Below are 26,325 nucleotides of genomic sequence, written 5' to 3' on the forward strand. Positions count from 1 at the left end.
TCTTCCACGAAAACAAATTTTCCCCGATACTTGATCCAGGAGTTCCTTTGTCTTCATTGGGTTCAAAATTACAAGGCTACGAAGTTGAATATTGGTAGTCGTAAATCCAAAATTGGATCGGCTGTTTGACGACTGTTATAAAATGAAATATAAAAAGGAGAAGCTATAAAAAAAGATGGCAAAAGGTCATCGAACAGAATTGATGATATTTAACTGATTAAAGTTCATTTTTTGAATAGAAAAATTGAATTATTTCTTATTCAGAAACCAAAATTACTTTCTTTCTAGTAAATATAAAATAAACATTAACATAAAATTAAAACAATGTATACTGGAATCAATAAAATAATGCTAATTTCACCCTTTAGGAAGAAAAAAAATTCCCCAGGGATGGTGACAATGGATAATGAAGTAATGCACACACAAAATAAATAAGTCTAATGCAAATGAACTCGTTTATAAATGTTTGAAATAAAAACGACCACAAGGATAACAACTAAAATAAGGAAATATTACACATTATTTCGGCAAAAACCATTGACAATGAAAAATTCCAAATTGGAAGAAAATGTAAAGCATTTATGGAATCTCAATTGTTGAGAAATTGAACTGAAATAAAAAAAAATCTTAAAGTAATATCAAAAGTAAAAAAAATAAAGTAGTTGTTAAGTAAAATAAACTACTTCAGGCATGTTTCACATACGAGGCACTGATACTTTATAGAAAAAATAATCAAAAGTAACAGCGAATAAAACAACGCTATAATGAGCAACAAAAAATTTTTTTTGTTTTTTTTTTATACACCTTTTGGAATAAGCTCAGAATCAATACAATTTTGTTTCACTGACATTGGAAAATAACAGCAAATTAAAATAATGCAGAATAATAACATCATTTGATCATCAAAATATTGGATTGGAAACAGTAATTTCAATTTATTTAGCTTGAAAATACTTAATATTTTCTACATGAAATTGGAACTTTAAACATGAAATAGGAACTTTAATCAGATAAATATATCTTCAATCCTGATCGATGACCTTTTCCCATCTTCTGGTAACTTCATGATTCCACGATTATAGAACTTCACGGTCCACATCAGCAAAAAACTCAAAGGAAAATCATTATTAATATTGGAATTTCCACAATTTGTAAAGTTAACTTCGAAATAAATTATAATCGTAAGGTGCAAAGATTGGGAGTAAAAAGAGGAACACAAATCTCAAAGGAATAGTGTTCCATTTTTAGAAACACATACCATATTATTGGAAATGGTGCCGACCTTGTACCATCCGGTTTTTATATTTTTCGGAATGCTGGAAATTTCAGTAATAACAATGACCTTCATTTCTGATAATGACTAGAACTTCGGGATCATAAAGCCCCCAGAATAAATGGCTAAAAGCCTTCGAACAGATTGTAAGACGTTGGACTGATTTCATTTGTATAAAAATATGAGTTTTATTTCAGGCTAAAAACACCGAAATGACTTCAACCCAATAGACAATAATAAATAACTAAAGATATTAACTTAAAAATAAAACGAATGATTTAAACAAAATAATGAGCATTTGCCACGGTAGTATAACTTCCACAAATATAAAATGGAAAATGTTGTAAGCAAAATGAATTTCACAATAAATGCTTCAATTGAAATAAATGAAAATAACAAGAGTAACATACTAAAATAATACAATGATACAAAATTATTTGACAAAAAGAAATATTGCTGAGAAAGATACCAAAATCAACATCGAATGTATACAGATATATATATAAAGAATCTCAAAAAAATGTTAAGAAATTAAACTAAAACAAAGCTTTATAGCAAAGTTGTAAGTGAAATAAACTATATCTCAGAAAAAAATTTTGAGATATTAAACTAAAACAAACTTATAAGAATAGCACCAAAGTTGTAAGTAAAAACAACTATCTCATATATGTTTCAAATATGAGACATTAAAATATAAAATAACATAAAATGTTATAAGCAGCCTTCATAAAATCTATTAAAACTTATGGATGAAGAAGACTTTTACGGAGATGTTAGAAGAAACAGGTGAGTAAACAAATGAATTTACTTAATCATACAAAAACGTTACATAAAATTAAAATAATGTATACAACCCTTAATTGATTAAGTTATAAATCATTCAAGGGGAGAAAAAACATACACAGAGTAAGAAAGTTAAATAAATGAACTTTTCTATAAATATAGATCATAGAAAAATTATCTTTTCCCTCTCTCTTTTGAAATTAATCTTCACAATCCTAAGTATTTATCATATGTTATACTTGACAAGATTATAGAGTTATATTTAAGTTGTTACAAAAATGAATTCGAAAATTTAAAAAAAAAAGTTTTTTCTTTTGAAAATAATATATTTAGCAAAAAAATCATGCTGAACTAAGAAAAATAACTTATATTTTCTAATTTAAAATGTGGATAAGCTGTTCTATAACTTTTTCAATTTGGCCTAGTTTTGTGTCGCATGTTTGGGTAGAATAAAAAAAACTCAAAAAGTTACTTAATTTTGCTATCAAAAAAACTTCAGTGTTATTTACTTACTAATTTTAATTAATTAAGTAAATTCGTCATTTAAAAAATAACAAAATTAAAAATAACGTATTAGTAACAGAATTAAAATAGTAATGAAAAATCAAACCAAAGCATTTGCGAGAAGTTTGGTAACTTTTTATTTTGCAACTCGAAATTCGAACAATTTTGAAGTTGCAGATACATTAGTTTTAACTTAAAAAATTCTACTATTATAAGTAAATAAAAAAAATTATAAAATGGATTCTTCAGTAAATATTTCAATTTATTAAATAAAAAGTCTTTGAACTGAAAGGAGGAATAAAGCGACATTTAATAAAAAAGATTTAAAAATAATTAACTTCTTCTATATTAATCATCACCAAGGGATTTTGAATCTAAAATAAATATGTCATTCTTGCATATATCAGTAGTTAAAACAGTACTCAGCACTTCTTTAGATAATCCTGGTATATAATTAATATTTTTATTTAAAATCAGAGAAATGAAAATATACATTCATGTATAGTTTCAAATCGCCTGTATAACATTTCCCCTGTAAATATATATATTTTCAATTCAATAGAAAATTATTAGCTAAAACGATTATTTGAAAGTGGCACATGGTTTTGGCATGTCACGCTCAATCCGACATTCCTAATGAGAACCTAACTTGCCCTCAAGAAAAATAAAATGTAAGTTTTCTGTATATAATGCTCTAAATTAGACAGAACAGATGGTTTTCAAAAATTTTGATTAAAAAAAGGTGATTTTTTTTTTATTTATACACCATAGCGCCATCTGCTGAAAAATTTTTAAACTAAAACCAGAACTCTGGAAGGATAGATTTAAGCTTTGTCACATGAATGTGCATTAAGAATTGTCCAACCTTTTCTTGTTATAATTTTTTTCAATTTGTACTTACAAGGTAAAGATCCTTTTAAAGGAAGGTAAAGATCTCATAACCTTTATATGTTTAAGAAATCAATATGTGTCACATATTTTTAAAATGGTTTGATTATAAACTCGATTAAAGTCTTCGTTACATCTTTCTCCCCTAAGGATGCTACAGAAACGTAAACACCACGAATTTTCGCATTTTTCAGCAAAGAATTCCAGTGTTTGACATTTTTAAGACTCGAGATATGTCCGTAAATTATCAAAGTCTTGCGCGATCGAGTCAGAGACGTGCAGAGGCTGTCTTCGTTCGTCACGAAATCGTCCAGATGAGAATTGTTTGTCACCGACACGATTATTACATCCTTTTCTCGACCTTGAAAGCCCTGCACCGAGTCTACTTCGACATCGTCATAACGAGATAAAGCTTCCCTGTGAATGGCCACATCAGTTTCTCGCGTTATCACTCCGATGGTTGCACCCGGAGCAGTTTCAGTGAGGAAACGAGCCATCTCAAAGAGCACCTTTTTTTTCACGTCGCCGTTCGGTGTAATGTCCATCACCACGTACGGTTTCAGAGGAAATAAACGGAGCTTTTCATCCACTTCTGAGTGAGATTTAAGTTTGTTTTTGTAGAAATAATAAGAAGGAAAACGGCATATTTCCGAATGCATTCGATGCTGTTCTTTCAGGATAAGCATAGGAGAATGAGGAAGTTCCGTGTAGACGGCATAGAGTCTGTCGAACAGGGACTGATGGCTGCGAGAAGTCAGCGACGTGCGACTCACTCCCGTCACATACTGCTTGGAGTCGCCGACTAATACCAAATTGCCGACACCGCAAGTAAGGCAGTGCAGAAGTTCAGGCTCGCTACACTGGCAAGCATCATCTACAATGCAGCATGCAGTGGTCTGAAAAAATGGATTGGATGGGATATTGGTATTGTACTCTCGAAAATCAATGACCGTCGAAATGATCACATCAGACTCCTCCAGGACTTTAAGCTTCCAATTTTTTGCGAATTCTGTCATTTGCCTTAACTGTGTCTTTGTTTCTGTTAATTGATCTGTTAAATCCTTGAGTTTCCCTCCACAGTTTCTTACCAACTCTATTTCTATACAATGCTCTAAGTTCTTAATTCGCTCATCGAGAGCAAGTTCTTTGCGCTTACGACTGCGAGAACTTTTTTCAGCTAGTACGTCAAGGTGATAATGTTGCATTTTTGGATTAATTTTACTCGCGGTACCCAGTCTCACTAATTTCACAGGTTTCCCTCGCCAAGTGCTTCGCTCAACCAAATCAACAAGTTTCAAACCGATTTCATCTGCAGCAGAATGAGATGGAGTGCAAACAAACACTTTCGACAAACTGTTATACAACAGCTTCTCAATTAACTCCAATACGACACATGTTTTGCCTGTTGCTACTGTTCCTTGCACGAGGAAAATTTTTGGCTCATTGTTTTCTGTTATTTCGGTACACATAGTTTGAATGAAACTTTCTTTGGTTCTCCTTAGTGGTGTAAAATCTGATTTCAAGTAGAGTTTCTTTGGTTGCAAGAAAGATTTAACTAGTGGTGCGAACTGGAACTTAAAAAGATATTCCATCGCGTGCAATTTCAGCTGTATGTTACAAACGCCGTTGGCAAGTAGCAAGGAAGGCGAACAAAGTGTCTTCCGTTTTTTAATATAAGCGGTAAAAATATGAAATTTAGCGCTGTCTAGCCAAGTCTGAGGAATCGCATGCCATTCAGATGCACTCGAAACTTCTTTTAAAGTGACAGGTTTATGGAAAGTAATGAATCCGAACAAAAAATGTTCAATTGTACGTTCTTCATTCTCAGTGTTTAATAGAATAACATCGCCGTTGGATGGAAAATAGGACACATTTCCCCCGACAGCAGCTTCGCACTTTATCTCCACCATACCATGTTTTTCAACTTGAGATTTAATGATGCAATGAAAGCTCTTCCAGCTCATGTCTGGGAACAGATGCTTGGAATTTTCATACAACGAATCCCAGGCATTTAAAATAATCAGCGACTGCATCTGAGAGAAGTAGGTATCATAATTTTCGAAACAAAGAGAAGCATTGGATATGTCAGGCACAAGAGGAGGGGGCTTAGTTCTTTCTTTTTGTTCCTTCAACCATTTCGGGTTCCATTTTATCAACATTTTAACAATGGGGAAACATTGACTGAGATGTATTTGGCATTCGTCCATTTCCTTCCGGGCTACAAAGGGTTCAATGACTGCAACATTTCTCCTCTTCAAACTGATGGAAGGCCTCACTCGAGGCGTGCTTCTCTCGAAATAAGTCTTTTCAGTATCGCTAAAACGAACTTTCTTCACAGTCGAATGTCTTAAGGTTTCAGAAGGACCACACTTTTCAGCCGCTTTACCACCACTGCAAATGGTTGACAAAATTTCAAGACCACGCTTAGCTCTATGCTCATGTGTTTGCTTCTTCTCCCTCGAGTTCGATTTCTCCACTTCTTCTACGGGATGTTTGTTCACAACATTGCTCCTCGATACGGGCTTCACCTTCAAAACATCTGTTAAAAATCCCATTCTCGAACTGCACTTTTCGGACCTGCGGGGAACTTTAGTCGTTTTTTTCTGTTTGACGGAAGACTGGGCTTCTTTGGAATCATCCTTACTACGTTTTGGAATCCTGAATCCTATAAGTGATCTTTCGGCAATCATTCTTGACGCGCAATTCGAGTTTTTACTTTTTATCAGCGAGGAAGGAGGATTTACATGTTTTTTTGGTGGTTTTGGCGTTTCTTCAACAGGAGTCGAAGACACCAATGGCGATTCACTTATTCTCTCTTCGAACCATTCTTCGCGCCCCCTCGCATATTTTGGTCTTTTCTCCATGGGTTTAGGTTCAGTCAACAACGCCTTTCGGATTTTTTTCTTTCCTTCTACATTTTCTTCCGTTTCAATACAAGTCTTTAATCGTTTTAGAGCGGTTGTCTGTATCTGTAAATTACTCGTTTTTTGTCTCGGAATTTGATCTTTATTCATTGATTTCACATTCAGATGTTGCTTTATACAGGGAAAGTATTGATTTTTATTAGAATCGCTCTCTTCAGTTATGTGGAAGCCGATATTAGGTTTATCGCTTGCCATTTCAGATATCTTCACAACACCGTTAGTTTCCCTAAGTTGATGAGAGGAAAAATTTATGCTCGATTTTGACACCTTATCATCTTCGAATGTTGAAGGACTTGGTTCATAAGTATTTTCGTGAAGTTCAGCCGTTTTTTTTATTTTTTGTTGTGATTTGATGTGACTAGGATACAGAAGTTCGCTGCAGTTTTCTTCATTTTCATCAGATGAATACTTTTCCCCACTCTCACTGCTAAGAGGATCAGTAGAATAAAATGTTTCACTATCACTTATTATTTTAATCGATTCGAATTTCTTCTTCTTTAAAGATTTTTGATCTACATCTGAACTGCTAAGTTTATTCCTAATTGGTTTTAATGTGTGAGACCTAAAACGCGGAGCTCCATTGGTGTTCTGCTTTTGGCTAGTCTCTCTCCTCTTCTTCAAAAGCTTTATGTCTATTACTTTGTTAGTCCATCTCACATCGGGGGGTAAACAAAAGTGTTCACTGTCACAGCGTTCCAAGAGTACGCGACAATCTTCAAGGATATCTACATCACAAATGGATTCTACAACGAGTCTAGTTAAATTCCCAGAAGATATATTTTCATAAGTTTCTTCAAATGGAAAACGATAATTGTCTGGTAAATCAGGGATGATAGAAAAAGGTTTTTCTGCATCAGTGTGACCGTTGTTTAATTCTAAAGGAAGCTGTCGACTTCCTGAATCTCTTGGGAAATTAAGATGAGCAGTTTCTAAAAATCTGTGCATGTTGTTTGATTCGAAAGAACACTCGGTTAGCTTTGAGAAATAAGAAACAGGACGCGGCTTATCTAAACAGCTGGTAGAGTTCTTTGTCTCTAAAAGACTATCAGGTAGCGTTGAAAAAACAGGAATACGAGACATTCTTAAACTGTTGAGTCGATTGTTTGATTCAAAAGAGGTGTGGCGATCATTAGGTGGGCATGAGGTATCACTGACAGCATCAGAAAAGCGGTTCTCAGATTTTGATTCTGATGAAAAACATCTATTTCTAGGGCAAGGAATGTCAAAATTATGTTTTTCTGAAGAGCAGTCGTTGTAAATGTATTCTGGAAGATAACATTGTTTATTTTCTAGTGATTGAGACGCACTTCCAGAATTAGGTTCTTCTGAAAAACTGTGCTTCCTTTCTAAAGAGTAAGCGGTCCGAGAATAATCAGAATAACACTTTTCTTTCATGTCACAAGATGGGCGGGATGAGAATCGGTTTTCGGGTACATTTGGCAAGCAAGAGTCAGCAGAAAAGTTTGCCTGCTCAGTCAAGCTACATTCTAGATTTCTTGATTCATTTTTCATTCTAAACAACTCGTTTTTATTTTCTTTAACAAACTCTTTTTTAGACAGATTCGAAGCGACATTATCGACCACTTTCATTATTATATCATTAAATGGCTTTATCAATCGACTTTGACTTGAATTGCCGAAGAGATTATTTTCAAAACATTCAGTTAAAAAACTTTGTGCAGTTAAGCCCGATTTATTTTGTATTCTAGACAATTGGCTTTGGTTATCTAAGCTGCAGAAACTGGGTTCCTTTATAAACTCTCTTTTTGAGCTGTTCGAAATTCTCTCATTAATCGATTTCTTTATTACATTACTAATAGGGTTCATCAATCGACTTTGATTTACATTGCTGATGAGATTATTGCCACAATGTCCAATTGCAAAACTTTCCGCAAAAGTAGACAATCGCTCTAGATTAGACAATGAAATGTTGCTTGCCAAACTTCTGCTGTAATTCAAGCCAGCTAATGTAAAAGTTTCTTTAGAATGCAAGTCATCCTCTATGCGGCTGTTTTTGTTTATCTTTTCCCGTTCTATTTTCCCCTCACTACCATTTGGCACACTTATTTGATCTCTTAGTTTAAAATAGTTCTGTTCCACAAAATTAATCTGATGAGGTTTTGAACTACAAGGGACAGGTGAATTACTTGTTAATGTTTCCTTCTGAATTCCTAGCGTTGTTTTCAAAAAGTTCGATCTAGGAGAGAGAAACCCATTCTCCAGGCTATTTAATAAAGTTGGAATTTTCTCTTCATCCCTCAGCTCAGTTTTGATATCTTTTGCAATTGTAAACAGTTTAGGAGGATCGGTTTTCCCAGAGAAAACTTGAATATTGCTGCCTGTTACGCTGTTAGAATATTGAACGCTAATACTCGAAGCAGAAAGTGAGTTCTCTACGGATCCAGTTATGTTTATTGGGCCAATTTCTTGGTTGTTTTCTTTCACTTTGACCTTGTCATTTGCTTTCTCTTCAACTGCAACTTTGTCACCTCCTTTCCTCTCTTCCAGAATGACACAATCTTGGCTGTTTTCCTTTTGGTTTCTTAATTTTACCTTTTCTCCGTTTCTTTCTCTTAATTCATCTACGATTCGGCTGTTTCTTTCAGACATTTCGCAAACTTCCATCCCATTTAATGTGTCAGTCGCCACCTCGCTTCGATTTTGAAAGGAAAGTATTCTCTTTTGTTCAACCGATTCAAAATGCTCGACTGGGGTGGACGACTCGATAGTGAAACTTTCTTTTTCTTTCACTAATGGTTTACCACTTGTTTTACAATCGCCAAGGCTTTGACTAGAATTTTCATTTACACGACTAGGCTCCAAACTGGCAGAAATTATTTCTAGGCTTTGATTAGAATTTTCGCCAACCGAATAAACTTCAGCAATGACAGGTTCGCTGGAAGGAACTGGGGGAACAGTTTCCATAATCTCTTCTTTTACATTTTCTATAATCATTACATCATCGTCATCAGATTCCGGTTCTTTTTTTACACGCATACGCATACAGAACATGCATAAAAAACCACCACTTCCATTCTGAGGAGATGGCGTCCCGAAGGCAATAAGATCTCCCACTTCTAATCGGCGCATGTCTTTACCAACACTGGTTCTGTTGACATAGAGGTTGTTATAAGTACTGAGATCTCGAATATAATATATTCCTTGAATTCTGTGGATGGCCGCGTGCTGTCTCGATACTTGTTGATAGTTTCTCAAGTCGGCATTCTTCCGTCTTCCAATAATCACTTCATTTTGGTGAAGCGGAATTATTATGGGGTTATCATTGCCTGGTTCGATTTGCTTCAACATATACTCCATTATGTTACACGCTACTATTTTTTTTTCCTAAAAGAAAGAAATAAGATTCAATGGATGAGCTCACTTTCAAGGGAATGAAACCATTACAATTATATAAAAAAGAGATGATAAAAATTTTAAAAAAAATTCTGCTTCAAAAAATATCTGATGCAACTTTCATCTTAAGAGATAAAACAATCACTCTTACATTCAAGTTAAGAATTTTTTTAGTTTATAAAACGAAATTCACAATTTAAAGAATTTTAAAGATTTAGAATTATTCTACAATTTCATTTATATGAGAACTGTTTCGTTCTTTAAAGAATTTTGGTAATACGTCATTTATAGAATTATTAGGTCAGAGAAATTGAAGCGGTCAAGGTTAAAGGGGGTATGTTACAAATTAGCACTTTCGAGAAAAGCCACACGTAAAAAAAAACTGTGTCAATCCTAATGGTTTCTGGGGTGACTTCAAACATGCTAATTAATTAGCACTAACTATTAATTAAGTTGCGATATCAAACACAAAAACGCACTTTCTCTGAATAAAAAAAAAAATTTTTTTTTTAAATATTTGGATTGTTGACCCTCAAAATTGGGAGGGTTGACAAAATTTTGAAAAAAATTGCTTCAAAATTTAGGGCGCTAGGAAGTTTTAAATACTTGGCGTCATTCCCAAAAGAAGCCAAGAATTATCACCATACCAGGATTAGAAATTTAATCTAACCATATCCTAACCAAGTAATCGACAAGAGAGAAATACTTCGTTGCTAAGCAACGAACTATAGAAGGCGTTGTTGTGTGAGACGAATACCTGCGATTTCTATATGAACAGTCACTCAGTTACTCTAGAGCAGTGTTTCCCAAACTTATGACTTTTGCGTACCCTTTCTAAATTTTTCGTGACGCTGTGTATCACTAATAAAAAAATGAATGCATTTTTTACTATAAAAAAATTGCACAGAAGTTAAAAATCACAACTGGCTGTTGACACCACTAATTATTAACTGTTAACTCTGCAAAAAATAGCCAATAGAAAAATAACGTAATCGTTAATTTTCATGGCTAGCTTTGTTTTTAAATTCGATTTTTTGAAGTTTTCGTTTGTTGCAAGATATTTCGTAAAAGAAAGCGTACCCCTGGGGGTACGCGTACCACACTTTGGGAAACACTGCTCTAGAGACGTCTTTAATATAGCGTGTAGCACTGCAACTTTTCTTCTTTATTGTGGCTTATTAAATTTAAAAAATAAATATGTTTGATATTCTTTCTTATGCAAACAAAATGGTATTTCTTCTTTTTAGAGAAGGAACATCCAAAACACATCGGAAAAATATTTGTACATAAACAGAAAAAAATATGTATACTCTTATAACAGTTGCCCGAGAAATAGTTTTACTAAATTTAATGATGTAACATGAATGGCCTATTTAAACTTCACATTCCATAGTTTTAAGAATCATAAACTGCTGTTTGTAGAAAATGCAACACCATGAAGGAATCATCAGAATCAAATGAAATATTATTTTAATAATGGATATAGGATATTATGCAAATTAATAAAGTTTCAGAGCCATCGCGCGTGCGTGGCGCGCGCAGCGCCCTCTGAATTGATGCTGAAAGCGTATAAATAAAGTGCTGTAGCGGGACGTTGAAAATAGTCTATGATTATTTGTTAGTGGCAAACGTTTAGTGAGACCTGAGTATGCCTCCACGACGGAAGAATAAGAAATTCAAGCAACTTACGGAGTTTGAACGAGGGAGGATAATCGGCCTTCGAGAAGGAGGATTTTCCTATCGCGCAATAGCAGCTCGTATGCAGCGGAACAGTTCCACAGTGATGCGAGTTTGGAAGCAGTGGACCGACGAGCACCGAACAACTCGAAAAACAGGCACTGGACGACAGAAGGTGACGTCAGAGCGCGATGATCGACACCTGCTCCGCATGGCGGTGAATGATCGCACAGCTTCCTCCAGGCAGCTGGCAGCACATTGGTCTACTGCTACAGGTGTACAATTGTCGGCTTCGTCAATTCGTCGTCGTCTGCTGCGCCGTGGATTGCGTGCAAGGGTGCCATTATACAGGATTCCCCTCACGGCGGATCATCGACGGCTGCGTCGGCAGTGGGCTCTTGAGCACAGAGACTGGCGAGCTGATTGGCACCAAGTTGTCTTTTCAGATGAATCACGCTTCAATTTGTGGACCCATGATGGCCGTGTTCGTGTTAGACGTTATGCCGGTCAACGCTGCCTTCCTGAGTGTATTATTGAACGACATAGTGGTCGAACACCCGGAGTTATGGTCTGGGGTGCGATTTCGTATCATGGACGATCCAATTTGATACGAATTGAGGGTAATCTCAATAGCAACAGATACGTCCGTGAAGTGCTACAGCCCGAAGTCGTTCCTTTCCTTCAAGGCATCCCTGGAGCTATCTTTCAGCAGGATAATGCACGCCCACATGTTGCGCGGACTGTTAGAGACTTCTGTTCAGCACAACGCATGCAACTTCTTCCTTGGCCTGCTTATTCGCCGGATATGTCGCCTATTGAGCACGTGTGGGATATGGTTGGTCGGCGTCTCACTCGTGATCCGCGTCCTGCAGTTTCCAAAGACGAACTTTGGTTGCGCATACAAGCGATATGGAATTCTCTTCCTCAAGCAGATATTCAACATCTGTTTGACTCCATGCCACGTCGTATAGCAGCACTTATTGCAGCGCGTGGTGGCTGCACCAAATACTGATTTCGGACGCTTAATTTGTTTCTTTTGTTTTGAAAATTTCATCATTTATTTGTATCAGTACAAGTCGTTTCTGCATTAAATTTCATTTGATTCTGATGATTCTTTCATGGTGTTGCATTTTCTACAAACAACAGTTTATTACTTTAAAAATTAAAACGAGCAAAAAGTTTACATAAAAATTTAATTTTGTAAAAAAAAAATTTAGACAACAATTTTTATAAAAAAATTGTTTTCCGAAAACGGGAAGTTAAATTCCTATTAAAACGGGAGCTCCACTCCCGTTTTAACAGGCTTTGTGATCCTGTGGCCCCTCCAGTTCATCATTGGTAACAGTGCAACCGCCCAGGTGGCAGCCTGACCCTTCAGTGCAGCAGGAGGGATCAGACGGTTATATCAAGATTTCGAAGCGGTCACCTAAGAACTATGTTGTTCAGTAATGGTTCAAGAGTTTTCCCTGTTTGCACTAAGTGTAACGACCAACAAGCTACTCCTGAACATATACTTCAATGCCTAAATATCTCTAAAGTGGACCTCTTTTCAGATCCACTTTTTGTTACAGACTTGCTCAGAGTCTCTGGAGTCATGGACTTGGTTTAGCTCCGCTAACCGTGAGGGCCAGCAACAACAACAACAACATAAAAAAATTTCAAGTTTCAATAAAAATCATTATTTAGAGACTAAAAAACGTAAAATAAAGAATGCTTACGAAACAAAACAAAAAAAATTCTTTTTTGACGCCATTTTTTAGTGCTACAACAATTCGTCTTTGGGATTTGCCAAAAACAAAACAGATGCAATTTTATTTTTTCAGGAGAGAAATATTTTAGCAAAAAAACGAAAATTTACCTATTCCCATGACATGAAACTTTATCTTGGTAAACATCCGTTTTGGAAATGTTATTTCATTTGGAATTTTATTTATTAGAGTTAATATGGCGACAGCGTCAGGTGAAAGAAAATAGAGATTGTTTTGAATCTATGTTAAACTCTATTTCGGCCCATTTTTAACCGAAATCCGATTGACTACTTTGATTTTAAATAAAGTATTTCATTTTATGATTTGTCCCAAAAATTTTAGGTGTAGAATGGCGGCACTTAAAAAACCGCCAAATCTGTAGCTGCGGTGGCGTTAATACATAAGTATCGAATTTTTATTCCATACTTTTCTGAATCATATTACTTCAAACATTAGAATATGCAAGAAGTATACAAAAACACATAATGTTATACCATTTAATTTTTCAAAAAAAGCATTTTGACAACAATTTTTATCTAAAAATCATAAACTAAAAAATGCAAAACAAAAAATTCTTGGGATAAAAAAACGATTTTAAAAATTCATCATTTTGAAATAAAAAACTGTCATTTTGTTTCTTTTTTTATATTCTTATAGTTCTTAATCAGGCGTAAAAACCATTCTGTTGAGAACTATCATCAAGTAAAAAAAAAAATTATTTACAAGCAAATTTTTTATTATAAAAATCATATTATAAAAATCACCTTCTTTAAGAATTCGGAGAATTCCAAATGAAATGTTCTTCGTTTGAAAATTTTAGTTTCAAATAATATATACAAAGATTATCCCTTCATTACTTTTAGATAACATACCACACATCAAAATTTTATAATTGTAAGATCTCGATATGAATTTAAATATGTAGCTCAAAAACAGAATAGCTGAATTCTAGTTGAAATTATTCCTTCAATACTAAAAAATACTTACCAAGAAAACGATCAAAATTTATAAATAATCAGCACAATTTCAAGTAATTGGGATGATTTTTTATTGATTTATTTCATTGGAATGAAGAAAGCAATGTTGACTTCACTTTGATTTGTAATGAATTGAAGACAGAAAAAAATGTATTTAAACGTAATACACACATCTGTAACAGTATGAGATTGCGAAATCGGAAGTTATCAGTTGCAAGTTTGTTGATAATATAGAAGTTAAATTATTGAGGAATTTTTCTTCAAATGTTTGGCGGGTTCTGAAAGATTTACCAAAATTCAGGAGAGTTTTTTCAAGTTCTTCGGCCTTTTCCTTAAGGAAATTTTGCTTCTTATTTGCTGCTAAAAAATGGCGTCTGATTCTATCAATGATTTTGATGGAACTAAATGAAAAGTTACTCGAGTGTTGCGATCGCGAATTCTTCGTTTTTGCGTTAGCTCCAGTCAGATTTTTTTTAAATAGTTAATAGAAAAATATCTTAAAGTTTTCAGTTGATTACTGCTCAAGAAGCAAAAGAGGTGCTTTTGTTTTCATCTTTTTTAAAATTAAAATTTGAATAGATTTATAAATAATTTATAATTTTCCAAGATTTTAGTATTTGAACACATGAACTTTTTACATGCATTATTTGCATTTAAGTTGTTTTTAACTTCTTTAAAGAGGAAGATTTTATACTAAAACCAAATTTGGATTATTTTAATTACATACAAAGTTGTAGGACAAATCACGAAAAAAATCCCTTAAAAATTGTAACTGGAAAAAATTGGAGCACATTCACAAGGTTTTATAGATATTTATTTTCTTCAAATTTTTTTTCATTTTTTTACGACGATATATATTTTTTAATAATTGAAGAAATTGATGAATATTACGTGACATTTTAAAAAGACAGTTTCATTCTACTAAATATGTGAGTTAAGTGGCTTTCTGTAGATAAAGATAATTTCAAAAATTAACACCCTTATGTTTTTATACATTCTGAAACGGATTTTCGTAAAATCACCCTAAAATGTTGTTCAACATGTTCAACAGTTACGATCACCAATATTGCTACTAAAATTTCCTTTTATTAAAAATTTATTTTACGATTCTTATCATCATTATATACATATATCTGATACGAAAGTCTCCTTTCATACAGAATTCGTAAGGTCCTTAAGAAACTGTAATAGTGGCAGCAAAACTAAGATAAATGTTTTTTTTTTTTTAAATTACATTTATATTCACCATAGCATTAAATAATCGATTTCAAAATTTAACGTAAATTATCTGGTTCCAAAACCTTAAGTTTTGAAATCTTAAGTTAAAGAAATCTTCTTTATTTGAATATATGTGCCACGAGTTTTGTTTTTTAAAAGTTTCAAGGACCGCATGTACTCTGCTGAAATAATAATTTAGAGATGTTTGCAGAGATGATGAAGAAAATAAACGCCTATTTTTACGAATCGCATGACGTGAATGAAGGGGAAAAAATTAATATAAAACAGAAATTTGAAGTTGCAACGAGAAAACACAAATAAAATGGAAATTAAAAATGGAAAAATCGCAGTTCCCCAAGCGTGAAATAGAAGATAAATAATTAAATAAAAACAAAGCTAGAAAAACCGCAATAGCCAGGAAAGGCAAATCAGGACAAAATGCATTTCCACGTTTCATGGAGAGATGTTGGGAAACTAATATCGTTACGAAGAAAATTGGCATTCATATGAACAAAACAAGATTCCCGGGTATCGAGATGAGCTAAGGTGGCATGGGTGATTAATTTTTTTCTCCAAGATGCGAAGAATGTGCAGCAATAGTTTTAGCATAATCTTGAAAAAGGAGTTATATACCGTGTTCCTATATTCTAAATGAGTCCGTCAGTCTTTTGAGAGCTCTAAACAATTGCTTCAAACGTTGCCATTCTCAGGGTTCGCTAGACGTTAATGACTCGTGACGTGATGTGCTCAAAACATGTTGACCCTTATTTACATTTTTCTACTTTTTGAAGATAATGCAATTTTTATCTTCCTGCTTTACTTTATGGGGATTATTCATTTAACGACACAATACATTAATTTAAAATCTTTAATACGACGCTAAAATTAATTTTACGTAAGATAATGGTTACGGCACTTAGATTGAAAAAACATAATATATAATTCATCAAACATTCGAAAAAATCAGAGCGGTGCATTTTTAATTATTATTATTAATCGTTTTTCTCTTCATTTTCTGCTTTCAAAAAAATTTTTTTTAGGATGTTAAACAATTCCGTCATCAAGTGAAATTTCAAAAATAGAATGAAACAATGGAATGACCCCTGACCCATGGATTCAAAGTTAAGTAGTTACAAGTCAATTATTTCGAGCAAGTTAACGTCACCACCCTATTCGGAAGTTTTAGAAAATATATATTTTATTCATTGATCCAAAATCTTTTCTAAATATGCTTCAGTGTATACTTAAGGACATATTTCAATAGAATTTATATTTGACCCTTTATTTTATTTATTTAGTTTTTGTTTAATCATATAACTCAAGTTATATGATTAAATGAAGTATGACTGGTAAACAGGGCTTTACAATACTTTTCCTCTCTCACTCTCAACAAAATAAAAGAATAAGTTTCATTGTTTCTACCTGTTTCAAGTAATTAAATGTTACGTCTTAACAGATTTCAATTCTGGGGTTAATTAAATCTTTGTAACGTTTCAATTCAGCGAAAAAGAAACATTGATATTCTTGTTTTTCTACGAGGACATAAAATAACAATTTATATCTATAACTTCTAAAAAAAAGTATATTAAAACTATTTGCAACACATATTTACCACATCTATAAAATAACTTGTTATGCAAAAATCTCTTAATAAAACTTATTTTAGCATTAAGGAAATTCTTAAGTTAGAACAAGAACAATTTTTGAGATGATGATTCTAAAAATAGCACGGTTTTGGAATCGTATTACAATTTTCTATATTCAGTATTTGCTGTATGACGAGCATTATTGCGTTTGAAATAAATCCAATAATGTAACAGCAATAAAAATATTTATTAGTTAACATTCAAAACAATAAACTAAACAATTATTAAATTATAAGGGCCCTCAGCGGCCAAAATACAGAAACATAAAAATGTACCATAATCTAATGGAGGAAAGACACTCTCTTAATTCTTTAATTAGGTTTGTGATTAACTCGCCCTCTAGCGGTGAGCCAATCACTACACCCCCCAACCAAGATTGAAATAATACTTTTATTTTCAATCTGATATATAAGAATAAAATAAGCACTGAATATTTCTATAAAATATGTAGCTTATAAAATATATAAAAGTAAGCTTGCAATTAACCACATGAAAATAATAATTATCCACTATTAAAACAACAATTATATATTTACACAAAAAATTACAAATATTAAAACAAGCTTACCAAATATTAATATAAAATTAGTATATATACTATACTTATATACTATGTTACTTTATATGCTATATATTTTAATCATGAACCAAAATTAATATATTTAAAAGAGTAAAGATAATGTTTACGAATAACTTAATGAGAAAACAAAAAAACAAATGAATGTTTTTTAAGCACTAAAATTGTTTCTTATGCTAGCTAAAAAAATTAATTATGTAAAAACAATAAAATAGACGTGTTAGAACATCTGCACGTATTTTAGCTCCAGGGCAATGTCTGGAAGTAATGTCATATCTTTGTAAAGCGAATGCCTATTTTTGGAGTCGTTCAGATTGCGGTGCACTTTTGGTTAGAAATGGTAGAGGGTTGTGATCCGTATAGAACTCTTTTTTTGAACCCAAAATTTTCAAACTCCACACTATGGCATATGCTTCTCTCTCAATAGTAGACCATGACTACTGACTAGCACTTAATTTCTGGCTGGTATATGCCATAGGGTGTATTACTTTTCGTGACAAACACGCAGCAACCGCAATCTGGGATGCATCGGCATGAATAATGAAAGGTAAGTTACAAATCGGAGTGAATAAAGAAGGAGCTTCAACCAAAGTTCTTTCCAGATGAAGAAAAGCCGCATCATGTTCTTGTGTCCAAGCAGAGATGGGCATTTGTCATTCAGAATAATTAATAAAGAATGATGAATAATTATTCAAAATCTGAATAATGAATGATGAATAAAGATTTATTCATTAGTCAGAAATATTTTGAATAAAGAATAAATCATTCATTATTCGTTATTCAGTATCCTTTATTCATTAGCCAAGAATAACTGAATAATTTCACTCGTCAACAAAAATGGGCACGGAATTCTCTAATTGACTACGATTATGACAACTACAAATAAAACGTTAATCCTTTTCAAGTATATTTATATTATGTTTGAGAAAATTTACTTTTGTCTAACATAATGCATACTTTTGAGAAATGGTTACATGGCAAAGAAGGGTTTAATTTTTTAAATTAAAATTTTATTTAAAAATTTAAAATAATATTATCGTTTGCATTCAAAAACTATAAAAAATTGCGTTCTATAGATTTTAGAACAAAATTTCAAAATGAACTTAAGTAACTAAACTGTTATAAACCTACTTTTTAACACAACTAAGTATGTTAAGCTGGAGTAAGTTAAAATAACATAAAAATAAATAGTCATACTTGTCTTAGTTTTATAGTTAAATTCCTAAAATAAGACGTTTAAGAGCAAACGATGTTTTGCATCTCGTTATAGACAATGACATATCGATTGCATTTTTTGCTGGTTATTCAAATTTTATTCAGAAAAATTAGTCATGACTAATGAGTTTATTCATCAATCATTATTCAAAATTTTTTATACATTTGCATAATGAATGATGAATAATGACTAAATTTTCATATGAATAATCATTCAGAATAAATTTATTCTGAATAAATTTAGTCATGAATAAAATTTTCGTGAATGATGCCCATCACTGTGTCCAAGGAGTATTATCTGCAACTTTCTTCTTTGTAAGTTCAGTTAATGGAAACACAAGCGCTGAATATGTTGTCACGATAATAGTTGCACAAACCAAGAGCACTGTGTAGATCTTTTTTGGTTTTTAGATGTGGCAAGTTCTCAATCACACTGATTTTCTCTGGATCAGGCTGATGTCGGTCTGAACATATTATGTGACTCAAATATTTAATCTGAGTCTTCGCGAAAGAGCACTTTTTCAAGTTCACCTTGAAGTTGAGTTCTCGTAACTTAGACAAAATGATTCTCAGATGAATCATGTGCTCGTTCCAAATTCCCGAAAATATGGCAATTTCGTCAATGTAGGGGCGTGAAAAAGCTTGGTGCTGATTTAAGACTCTATTCACTTCTCTCTGAAAGGTTGCTGATGCATTTTTAAGACCAAAACTCGTGACCTTAAACTGATAATGATGCCTATGAGTTTTAAAAGAAGTAAGTTCTTTGCACTTTGGGTCGATGGACACTGCTTAATAAGCCTTCAGCAAGTCTAGAGTCATGGGTCTGTCCAGACATTTTGTGAAAGGTCCGGTTTTTGTAAAATTGTAAAAAAATTACTCGTAATTTGTGAATATAAAATACGCGTTAAGTCACATTCTTTCAACCAGGGTCCTGTTTTGTGAATTTGCGCAAATAGGGTCCCGTTATGGCAAAAAATCTTTTCAAGGAGTTTTTAAATTGTAAATGGATACAAGATCATGCTCAACATTATAAAATTATAATGAAAAAAAAAATTAAATTTTCAAAAATAAACAGCTATGGCTGCTACTAAATTAGAGATGCAACATACAAATATTTGGTATTTAGCCTATACTGAACAACACAAAATATTCATTTCGGACGAATAATGGATACAAAATCACTCACATATTAAATAATATCAATTGACATATTTTAAATAACACAACTCAGTTATGTATCACTTCTAATGTGAGTATAAACTTTAACATCAAGTAAACTTTAACAATTCTTAAATTTATAATTTTTTTTTTTAAATTGACATAAGTCCTCTTCAAAAATAACTCCCACAAACAGAGATTGAGGATGATACTTCCGAATTTTATTCACGTGAACATGTTTCACACTTGCATCAGATAGTTTCTCTTTGCATGAATGGGGATGATGTTGCTGAACTATCACCCTCGGACCAGTCCATCTTGCATACATTTTGTTATTGAAATCCGGAATTAATAGCACGATTTGATCTCTCTCCTTTGGAAAATTTTCTAACTGAAGATCTTTCATTGAAATAGTCACCGTAAGATTTTTGCTTATCAGCTGCTACTAATGAGGCATTTTCAGCTGCTAGTTCTAGTTTTATTTTCATTTCTTGCAAGTAATCTACAGCTGATTAGGTGACCTCTGTGGGTGGAAAAATCTCCCCTGCACAAGAGGATTTAAGAATGGCAAGTGGTCCTCTTGCTTCTCTGCCATACAGTAATTTGTTGTTGTTGTTGTTAATTTACGTCGCACTAGAGCTGCACAATGGGCTATTGGCGACGGTCTGGGAAACATCCCGGAGGATGATCCGAAGACATGCCATCACAATTTTGATCCTCTGCGGAAGGGATGGCACCCCCGCTTCGGTAGCCCGACGACCTGCGCGCGAAGTCGAGCACACAGTAATTTGACACACCAACCGCTGTGTTTGGGACTTCACGGTAAGCAGAAAGTAAAAATGGGTGCTGTCGATTCCAATTTCGAGGATCTTCTGTAAAGATATGATGCGACATGTCTTTTAAAACTTCATTCCAGCGTTCTACCAAACCGTTGCTGGCAGAATATCCAGGATAAGAAAATATAGGATTTGATCCAATTCTTTTTATAAACTAATAAATATATTTAAAAGCGCATCACAAGTCACTTTTGCGGAAAGTGACCGAAAGGGTCAACGGGACAACGAGACATTTGGTCCATTAAACACAATATATACTTATGCCCACGACCAGATGGAGATTTAATTGGGCCTATCAAATCTACGTTCACAACTTCAAATGGAACTTCTGGTAGAAGAACAAGCATAATTGGATCACTCATTTTTTCTTTTCTCCTCGATTAACAACCCCCACATGTTAATATGAATTTCGAAATATCGCTTCTCATATTAGGCCAATAGAAACTATATTCGTTCTTTAGTTTTCTCAACTCCGAAATAACCTCCGAAAACAGATTTGTTAGCGAGTTTCATCACTTTTTCCATTCTTTTACGTAGTAATACTAATTGAGTTACAGGCTCGTTAAGAATTTTTATCCTTACGATAAATTAAATTCTCAAATAAAATAAAATTTCCTTTATTTAATTTTAAAACTTGCCGAACATTTTCTTAAGAAGAACACTATTTGTTCTTGCAGAGGCAATAAAACATTCTTCGGTAGAAATGGAATCATTCTCTCCCGCAGATAACGTTGTTTCGTCTACGGGCCTCCTTCTCTTCTGAAAAAGCTCGCTTTTACTTATTTTCATTATTATACGATAGATATTTCGCATGATGACTCATAGAGAGACATAATTTATCGGTGATTTAATGAGGTATCAACTATTCCTAATGAGATCGAAGTTATAATCGATTTCTCCATAGGCAGATGTTAACCTACTCAGTTATTGAAAATATTCTAATTAATTACAAATAATTGACAAGCAGAATCAATTAGGCGATCTCTGCTCGTTTATTATCCTTCTTTTTAATGGGTGAAGACTTATTTTTTATTGAGCTTTCTTTTATTACACTTTAGGGTCATGTGGTTTTCATCACAAATATAACTTCTTATTTTTCTCTTAATTTCAATTCTTATTTACGTTTTTGAGGGTAAATATATATCTTTTCCTATCAGGAGTTATATTCGTTTGTGATAAATCTAGATTTAGGTGAGTGCACTTCAAAAAAGATTTATTTTTTTATGCAAAATATAAATCACACTCTATACCCAAAACCAAAGGCTTAAAAAAATTTCTTTCCTGTTTTATGTGCGTCGCGGTTTCCTGATTGAGTGATTGATATAATTTGTCACTAACTATTAGTTCTTTTAATGTTTCAAAATCAGAAACGTTTCGCAATTTACCATATTGCTCAAAACCGTGAAGCAAATTAAACATGAGTTTCATTCGGTAAACGCTTTGCTCCTTGAAAATTTAGCAAACGCGCTAACGGTGTTGGTTCAAACTCTATAAGAATAGTTTCTTTTATTTTTTGATAATCCTTTATATCCTCATCCTTAATGTAAATTAAAATATTTGCAGATTTCTGCCCCATTAAATTTTAAAAATTTCTCCCTTTAGTACTTTTTTTTGTATTGAAGCTCTATTCAAGCAAAACTGCGCTTTTTGTCTTTATCAGCTCAAAAAATAACTAGAGAAATTAGAGATGAAATAGTATTAGTCTTATTGTTATAAAACGTATAATTTTTGTTAATTGCAAATTTAACTGCCATTAAGAGCGCTTCTAAATTTCCTTCATAAAATAGAAAAAAATATAGATATTTCCGAAAAAATAAAATAAACCCTTCTTTAAGTCATATTTCGTTGCATTAATAGGAAAACAAGTGAAATAAATACTAGCAAAAACATGATTTGAAGCGAAAAATAGATTTGAAAACACAGTTTGTTGCATATTATAGGGAAACTCTATGGACTTATATAGTTTCGAAAAGAAGGAAACTTTATTTTTTTACTTTTTCTGTAGGGCATTTTGAAACGAAAGTATTTATTTAAAAATAAATATAAAAAAGAAGACAATCATTTACTCTAATTTTTAGACAATTATGACAACTGATATTTACGTGCATAAGTATCAAATTATTCAAAAAATTGTTAAATACTTTAACACAAGGCACAAAATGTGTGTATAAATAATGTAACTATAATTTTTTTTAAAATTAAAAATAAGCATTACTACAGAAAAAAAATTAAACTTTGCTTAATAAATTCTTATTTAGATAATTAAATTCAATAATACTTAAGTTTTATGAAATGTAATCCATTTTGTTATCTGAAGTTATACTTCTTATGCGACTTCCAACAAGGTTGCGTTAAACGTTTAACGCTACATTTTTATTGGCCGGGAAATCACGTGGTAGGATCCAGTTTTCCCTCATTCATTTCCATATTGTTTTGGTTCTCACTAGCATAAAAATAATAAAAGTATTGTTTTTCTATAAATATTTTTTTAGTTTGTTTTGATACACATATAATTTAATAGGGTAGTATTTTTTATTTTCAAATTTAGTGGATAACAATTGTAAAAAATGAGTGAAAACAATCCCACGGACAATGCGACGGATTTAAGGTTATGTCAAGGTACGTCTCTCGTGAATATCAATTGATTGTTAGGTTTTCTCTTCTGAAATTACATTATGACGCATTCACATACATTATTAATACAAATACATTTTCCAGGGCAACCACAAGCACTTCCACTGGTTCAAGAGGTCCACGAGGGAAAAATGCACAATATTACTGTGATTACAGAGCACGGAAGCGAGCGGAGCAGGAAAAAGAGTCGTTGAACAGAACTAGTGATCCTTGTACGACTGCTGATTCTTCTACTATTAACGTCGCAGGTTTGCGAAGTTTAACTTCTTCCGTGCGGAGGGATTCCACGCACTATTTTTTTTTTTATTTCCTTCGGTGCCTTTGATTCGCCCCTTTCAGGAATTTCTTTAAAATTTGAGGTTAATCTATATTTTACGATATTGGTGAATATTTACATGCTTGGACGGGTATATAAGGGTAAAAAATGAAAGTCATTGCCACGTTGGACAATTTAATTATAGAATCGTGCTCAAAATAGTATTTCCGTAACACAATTTTAAATGAACGATTTAATATTTAAGGTGTGCACTACATGAATAAATATAAACTTTATAAGACGGAAAATAAACAGCCAAAGGAAAAAAAATGTCGAATCAACAAAACCATAATCACAAAAAAAAGTGAAATAGCAATTACGAGGAACACTTAAGTGTTTTTCACTTTATTTTATTTCAAACAAGTGGTCACACAGATTAGTGACAGTTTAAAATTAAATTATAAATATTCATAGTTTATTATACGTTTTTATTGCTCTCGATTGTATGGTAATGAGTTTCTCTCATAGAAACTTTAACTTTCAAATACGTAGTTAATATAAATAAATTATTTATTAGGGTGATATTTATTATATTGAAAGAGAAGTATTTTATTTCATCAGAAGAGGTTATTCGATTATTATCAATATTTATGTACTCTTTTGTTTTGATTCAACTTCTGAATTCAAAGCATCTATTAACTAATGTTTCATCCAGACGTAAAAAACGACTAGTTAAAAAAAGTAAGGATAAATTTGTAACATAAAATTATGTTTCATTACTAGACATTAATGTAGTTAATACAATTTAAATAAACATTTTTTCTGCATCTTAAAAAAAAAAAAGTATTTCACTTACCTTAATGCAACCTTTTAAAAAATGAAAAAAAAATTTCAAATTTTAAAAAGGACTTATTTCTTTTGCGAGTGCCAAAAATCAAATTTTTAATTATACAAACTTAAATTTTGTTCAGCTGTTAAAAAAAAAAATTTTTTTTTTCATAATATGCAATCAACTACCGAAAAATTTACATTTAGGCAAAATATTGGGGTATGGCTCATTGTAAATCTCGCCAAAACTACAGGTGTGTTAGTGGGTTTCCCATCTCCCCTAGACTTAGTACTTGGAGGAAAGAACACCTCGTTATGTTAGTCAGAGGGTTTTATCGAATTTTTTCGATACTCCAAGACACCCTTAATATTTTTTTTTTGACGTGATATAGCTGTTTTCCAGGGTTCCCACTCTTTTAACAAAGCAAAAATTAAGAAATTTTTTTTGAAAAAATTAAGGACTTTTTTGAAAAATTAAGGACCTTAAAAATAGTATGATTGTTTATCATCGAATATACATATGCAATCAGTGACAATTTCAATTATTTACCGTTCTCAAAAAAATATTTAAAAAGTTATAAAAAATTATATTTATATTCAATAAAAATTATAAAAAACAGATTCAAATTTTTTTTTTTTTTTTGTATATGAAAAAAAAAAGAAATTTGGAAAAAGAATTGAAAAAATTATTAGAACAAGTTTTTATATTTTACTGCATCACAATTTCAGTTGTGGGCAATTTTGCTTAATATTCCGTTATGCCAAAAAAATTATTTATTTTCTATTAATAGAATGTTACATGGGTATAAATTAAAAGATTTAATACTAAAAAGTTCAATTAGAGTTAAGCATGAAAGTAGTTTTCTTAACTATGCCATGTATAATTAAGTCCTATTTCAAATAAATACAGGCCCTACTAATATCTAAGCACCTTAAATCATTCCAATATTTTTCCATTAGGCTTTTAAATTCATTGTAATCAATATTTTATAAAAAAAATTTATAGAATAAAAATACAATTATGCTTGGGAAGATTTATAATTTTTAAACCTATATGCTTTTTATATTAGTTTTCGGTGGAATATATAAATAAAAAGGTCAAAATGATTTTTCAAAGTCATCAACACATTCCTATGGCCAGAAAATTGGTAAGGTTTCTTAATTACCAAATACTGATAAATTATTTATTTTTTCATCATTTGCAGATATATTTATTTGTAATATTTCTTTATCATCGTCTATCATTCTTAATATTATTCTCTATTATTATTATGATTTGTTATTTTATTTTTATCCTAAATTAACAGTTTAAAACTGAAAGTGGTATTCTTTTATTATAAAGTAATCCGGTAATATCACCTTATCAGGTAATGTTTATAAAAACAATATTGAAAAGTTTGGACAAACATATTGAAAACAGTATAAACTTAACCATTTTAAAATTATTACTAAACAGCAAATGTTTTATATTTACTTTTATTATGAGCTTTACATAAAAAAATTTCGAGCCAAAGCTGTTTGTAAGAAATTAAGAACTTTACATAATATTACTAAACAACCTAGCAAGAAACATGGACTAATTTTAAAGCAACCAAAAATTGGAAGAATTGAAAAAAAAAAGTATATTAAGTTGCAATGTTAATTGAACAAAATGATTAAAAAAATCTAAATTTCAATTTTAATTTAATAGACATTAATAACAAAAAGTTTGGAATCTTTTAATTGAGTAGATTTAAATTTTTATGTAACAATCTGATTAGTTTTCGTTATGGATTCTAGTTCAAACATTTTTTCTGATACTTCTTATCTTAGGGCTTTATGTTGTTCTT

The 26,325-nt window shown here is 32.0% G+C and overlaps 1 protein-coding gene across 1 annotated transcript in view; it reads right to left on the reverse strand.

Moving 5' to 3' along the window:
- Positions 1-441: 441 nt before the first annotated feature.
- The window catches only part of LOC107438899 (uncharacterized), a 32,546-nt gene continuing 6,662 nt past the window's right edge, over positions 442-26,325 (reverse strand). The window contains exon 2 of the mRNA XM_016051311.3: positions 442-9,717. Within this exon, the coding sequence (XP_015906797.1) occupies positions 3,541-9,690 (6,150 nt within the window). The 5' untranslated portion in view covers positions 9,691-9,717 and the 3' untranslated portion in view covers positions 442-3,540. The remainder of the gene's footprint in view (positions 9,718-26,325) is intronic.

This window comes from Parasteatoda tepidariorum, chromosome 6 (assembly GCF_043381705.1).
Source record: "Parasteatoda tepidariorum isolate YZ-2023 chromosome 6, CAS_Ptep_4.0, whole genome shotgun sequence".
Lineage (NCBI taxonomy): Eukaryota > Metazoa > Arthropoda > Arachnida > Araneae > Theridiidae > Parasteatoda > Parasteatoda tepidariorum.